Source organism: Cyprinodon variegatus, unplaced genomic scaffold (assembly GCF_000732505.1).
Source record: "Cyprinodon variegatus isolate N-32 unplaced genomic scaffold, C_variegatus-1.0 Scaffold927, whole genome shotgun sequence".
NCBI classification, from domain to species: domain Eukaryota; kingdom Metazoa; phylum Chordata; class Actinopteri; order Cyprinodontiformes; family Cyprinodontidae; genus Cyprinodon; species Cyprinodon variegatus.
Genome location: NW_015151380.1, coordinates 256761 through 260387, shown reverse-complemented (window position 1 = coordinate 260387; position 3627 = coordinate 256761). Strand labels below are relative to the sequence as shown.

The following is a 3627-nucleotide window of genomic DNA, read 5'->3' as shown; positions in this document are numbered from 1 at the left end:
AATTCTGAATATGACCGGACTTTTCCTTTAAACAGGTTTTTCGTTCAGTGGAAAAGCCGTATTAATGAAGGAGGAGGTGTTTGAATTCAGCATCTCTGCCTCAGTTGTTGCGACTTTGGCTGAAATGCTGAATCTTTTCCTGCTTTGAATGTTTTCTTCTAAAGCCGTTTAGCTCGTCGATGTGGGCGGCTAATCCGCCTCGCTGATGCTGAAGTTTGGAGGTTCCTCGCTGGAAAAAATCAAAATCTAGATAAGTCATTTTTTCTTAAAATAAGTGAATTTGTTCTTGAATTGAGGAGGTAAAAGAGACATTTGCCAATGGAACAAGACTATTTACACTTAAAATAAGAAAACACAATTGCATTGACTTATTTCAAGTGTCTTTTATCTAATTCCATTGGCAAATGATCTCATTTATCTACTCAAATTAAGGTTAAATACACTTAATTTAAGAACTTTTAACTTATTTCTAGGTCGTTTTTCCAGTATGAAGCGTTTTCCTTTGATCTCAGGGTTAGAAACATGGGTTAGGAAGGCATGAAGCCGACTCACATAACGCTCCCTCTGCTCTGCAGGATGTATCATCAGGCCGCCGTTGCAGTGCTGCTGTCTCGGAGCTGGCGTGTGAGGAAGAAGGCCCGGCAGACGGTCAGGAAGCTGCTCTCCTCTCTGGGCGGCTCCAGTCTCGCTCACGGCCTGCTAGGAGAGCTGCGGGTCGTCATCAACAAACATAAAGTCAGTAACTCCTTCCTCTGTTCGCCCACTTAGAGAAGATATCCAGCCATCTTTTCCAGGCCTTGAGTGGCTGTGCTGTGTTTACGCCTCAGGTTCTGGCGCAGGACGTCCTGCTGTCGGAGTCAGGAGAGCTGACGGAGCTCGGTCGCAGCTACATCCCACCTCGCGTCCTGCTGGACGCCCTGTGTGTCGTTTGCTCGGCTGCCAGCCAGTGGGGGGATCCGGCTGAGGCGGAGAATGTAGCAATGGAGACTCTGATTGTCACCCATCATCCCTCCATCGGTACGGAAGGCGCCGCTCTCAGAGTTATAGCATCACCAACATCTGTAGGGTTTCATTGACGGCGTTCTGGTGTGAATGTCTTTCAGTCGGTGTTCGTCCCGGCCTGTGGCCCCTCCTGCTCTCCTCCATGAAGATTCGAGCTGAGGAGCTCATCGAGAAGAACCTGGAGGCCATCCTGCCACAGCTGCTGGAGGTCAATGCTGACAGCCAGGTCTGATGACATCTGCTCCTCCTCCTCTTTTTAACCAGACATTAGTTGATGGGTTTTTATTTGCCTCCACAACAAAAAATAATCTGTTCATGTTTAAAACTAAAAGGAAAGAAGGTCTTCTTCGTAGAATGAACACCCAATTTAAAAATGAAAGGGAGAAGCTTTAACCTGCAGCTGATGTGTTGATGGTTGAAAAGGTCTTTTATTTTCCACCCCGGCCCTGCTGGAGCATTTCTAATGCCTTGACATCCACATCAATTGCAGCGTCAATTTGCAATGATGAGTGTCAAGAGGTTAATATCACCACTTTGACATTTTAATGACAGAAACCACCGATAGTATTTAAATATGAAATGTAACCAGCGCAGGTATAACTGAGAGGAAGGTTAGTGTGAGGATGAATACAGAGATCAGTTAAGCAAGAAGACCAGTTAAGACCGCAGCAATCCTCTTTAAGGTTAGGTGGGTGGAGGTTGGTTGAAGACCAGTGTTGTTTTTGACAGCCATCTTAGATTTAGTCTTATTTTAGTTTTAAGGACGAAAACTATTATTAGTCACAGTTTAGTCATTATGATAGGTGATTTTGCAAAAAGCAGCTTAACCTTTACAATTTGGAATAACAACCAGATTCTTCAGCAGACTGACAGCGCTAGCCTAGATGCTACAATAGCTGGGTATATATAAGTTATACATATAATATAACTTAAATGGATGGTGCACGCTAACCACCGAGACACTGAAGCACACCCAGCATATCCACTTTAATTGTAATACCGCCACCTAAAGGGCTGGAGGGAGAAATTTAGTATATTACTCTTGTATTTAAAAAGGGCATTTTTCTAAATTGTGATTATATTGCAAATGCAGTTAATTGCCCAGTCCTACCGTCCAGCATGAGGCATCATTAACCCCTCAATGCCTGAATTTATACCCAGTTGTAAAAAAAAATAAAAGTAACAATTTGTGTTTTTGCTGTCAGTCGACTGTTAAATTAAAAACAGGTTAATTAGTGTAAATCCAGGTATGAATCTTATTATTGACACCAGGCTGCTAAGGAATAACAAAGTTTCAGATCTTGAAATAATGCTGTTAACAGTCAGAAAATGAGTCAAACCCTGTTTGTAAACGAGCATTGCTCTTTATCGTGTTTGAAATTGAGTTGATCTGTGGAAAATTGATGATCCTGGGAGCTGCTGACCTTTTCTTTGTTCGTTAAAAATCGATCCAAAGGGTCACTGACTTTTATGCAGCAGCTGCTTTATGGTACTGGTCGAACGATGGGCCACCGCTACTAAACAAGTCTGTGTTCATCTGAACATAATGAATATTAACATATTTTTAATAATTCTTATAGATGTTTTCATTTTCAAATGAATTTAAATGCAATTTTGATTCATAAAGAGAGAATCAGAGTAAATATAACTTTCAGACGCAGCTTAAGTTGTTATTCTTAGAAGAAGGGCGCCCCCTGGTGACCACATGAGTTGCCCTGCAGGCTGCAGGCATCACGCTGGGTTGGTGACCTCTGGCTTTTTTAAACCACCACTTCTTTTTATTATTAGTGTTTCAAATTTAGCAAAATTACTAAGCAACACTTTCCCTTTATTCACGATAACTAGTCAGGGTTAGAAACATGGAAAAAAAACATTTTTTTTGTCAACCATTGCTTTGAATTAAAGTCAATATTTACAGACCTTGGAGCTTTTATCCTCCAGTTTTATAAAAAATAACTCTTTGTTAGACCTTAAACACTTCAGTTATGGATTATCTGCTCAGCTTTGCTTTTTCATATTTTAAAGTTATTATTAGGTTCAGTTTCAATAATTAAAATATATTTATCTTGTTTACGTCTACATTTATAATTCAAATACATTTTCATTGTTGTTTAAAGCAGGCAAGGAATGGAATGTTATATATCAGTTCAGTTAGAAATCAGTAAGACAGTTTTATCTTTGTTTATTTCTTCACTATTAGAAAGTATTTAAATCTTGTTTGATGGTTTGTGTAAATATTCTGTGACTTTGGTTCTTTTTAACAGGCGGTGAAAAACGCAGTCGGTGCGCTCAGCGTCCTGTCGCCAAACAAGCTGTTGCCGCGGGTGATGAGTCATGTGATCGAAGGTCTGCGTCAGCCCGCTCTCCTCCAAGTCACCAGGGAGGAGTACGCCATCATGCAGACCCCAGATGGAGAGCTGCACGATAACAGCATCATCCAGAGGTGAGACACAGCTGGACGCTCTGCACGTCTGATGCTCTTCACTCATCCCCCCATGCCTCCTTCCTTCCTTCCTTCCTTCCTTCCTTCCTTCCTTCCTTCCTTCCTTCCTTCCTTCCTTCCTTCCTTCCTCCCTTCCTTATTTACTGGCTTTGATGGGAAAATGAATTTAATGCTTTATGATT

General features: G+C 41.4%; 1 protein-coding gene across 1 annotated transcript in view; it reads left to right on the top strand.

The window, feature by feature from the left end:
- The window catches only part of gcn1 (GCN1, eIF2 alpha kinase activator homolog), a 59018-nt gene that overhangs the window by 24601 nt on the left and 30790 nt on the right, over nt 1-3627 (top strand). The window contains exons 17-20 of the mRNA XM_015398330.1: nt 576-735; nt 828-1017; nt 1104-1228; nt 3267-3445. Of these exons, the coding sequence (XP_015253816.1) occupies nt 576-735; nt 828-1017; nt 1104-1228; nt 3267-3445 (654 nt within the window). The remainder of the gene's footprint in view (nt 1-575; nt 736-827; nt 1018-1103; nt 1229-3266; nt 3446-3627) is intronic.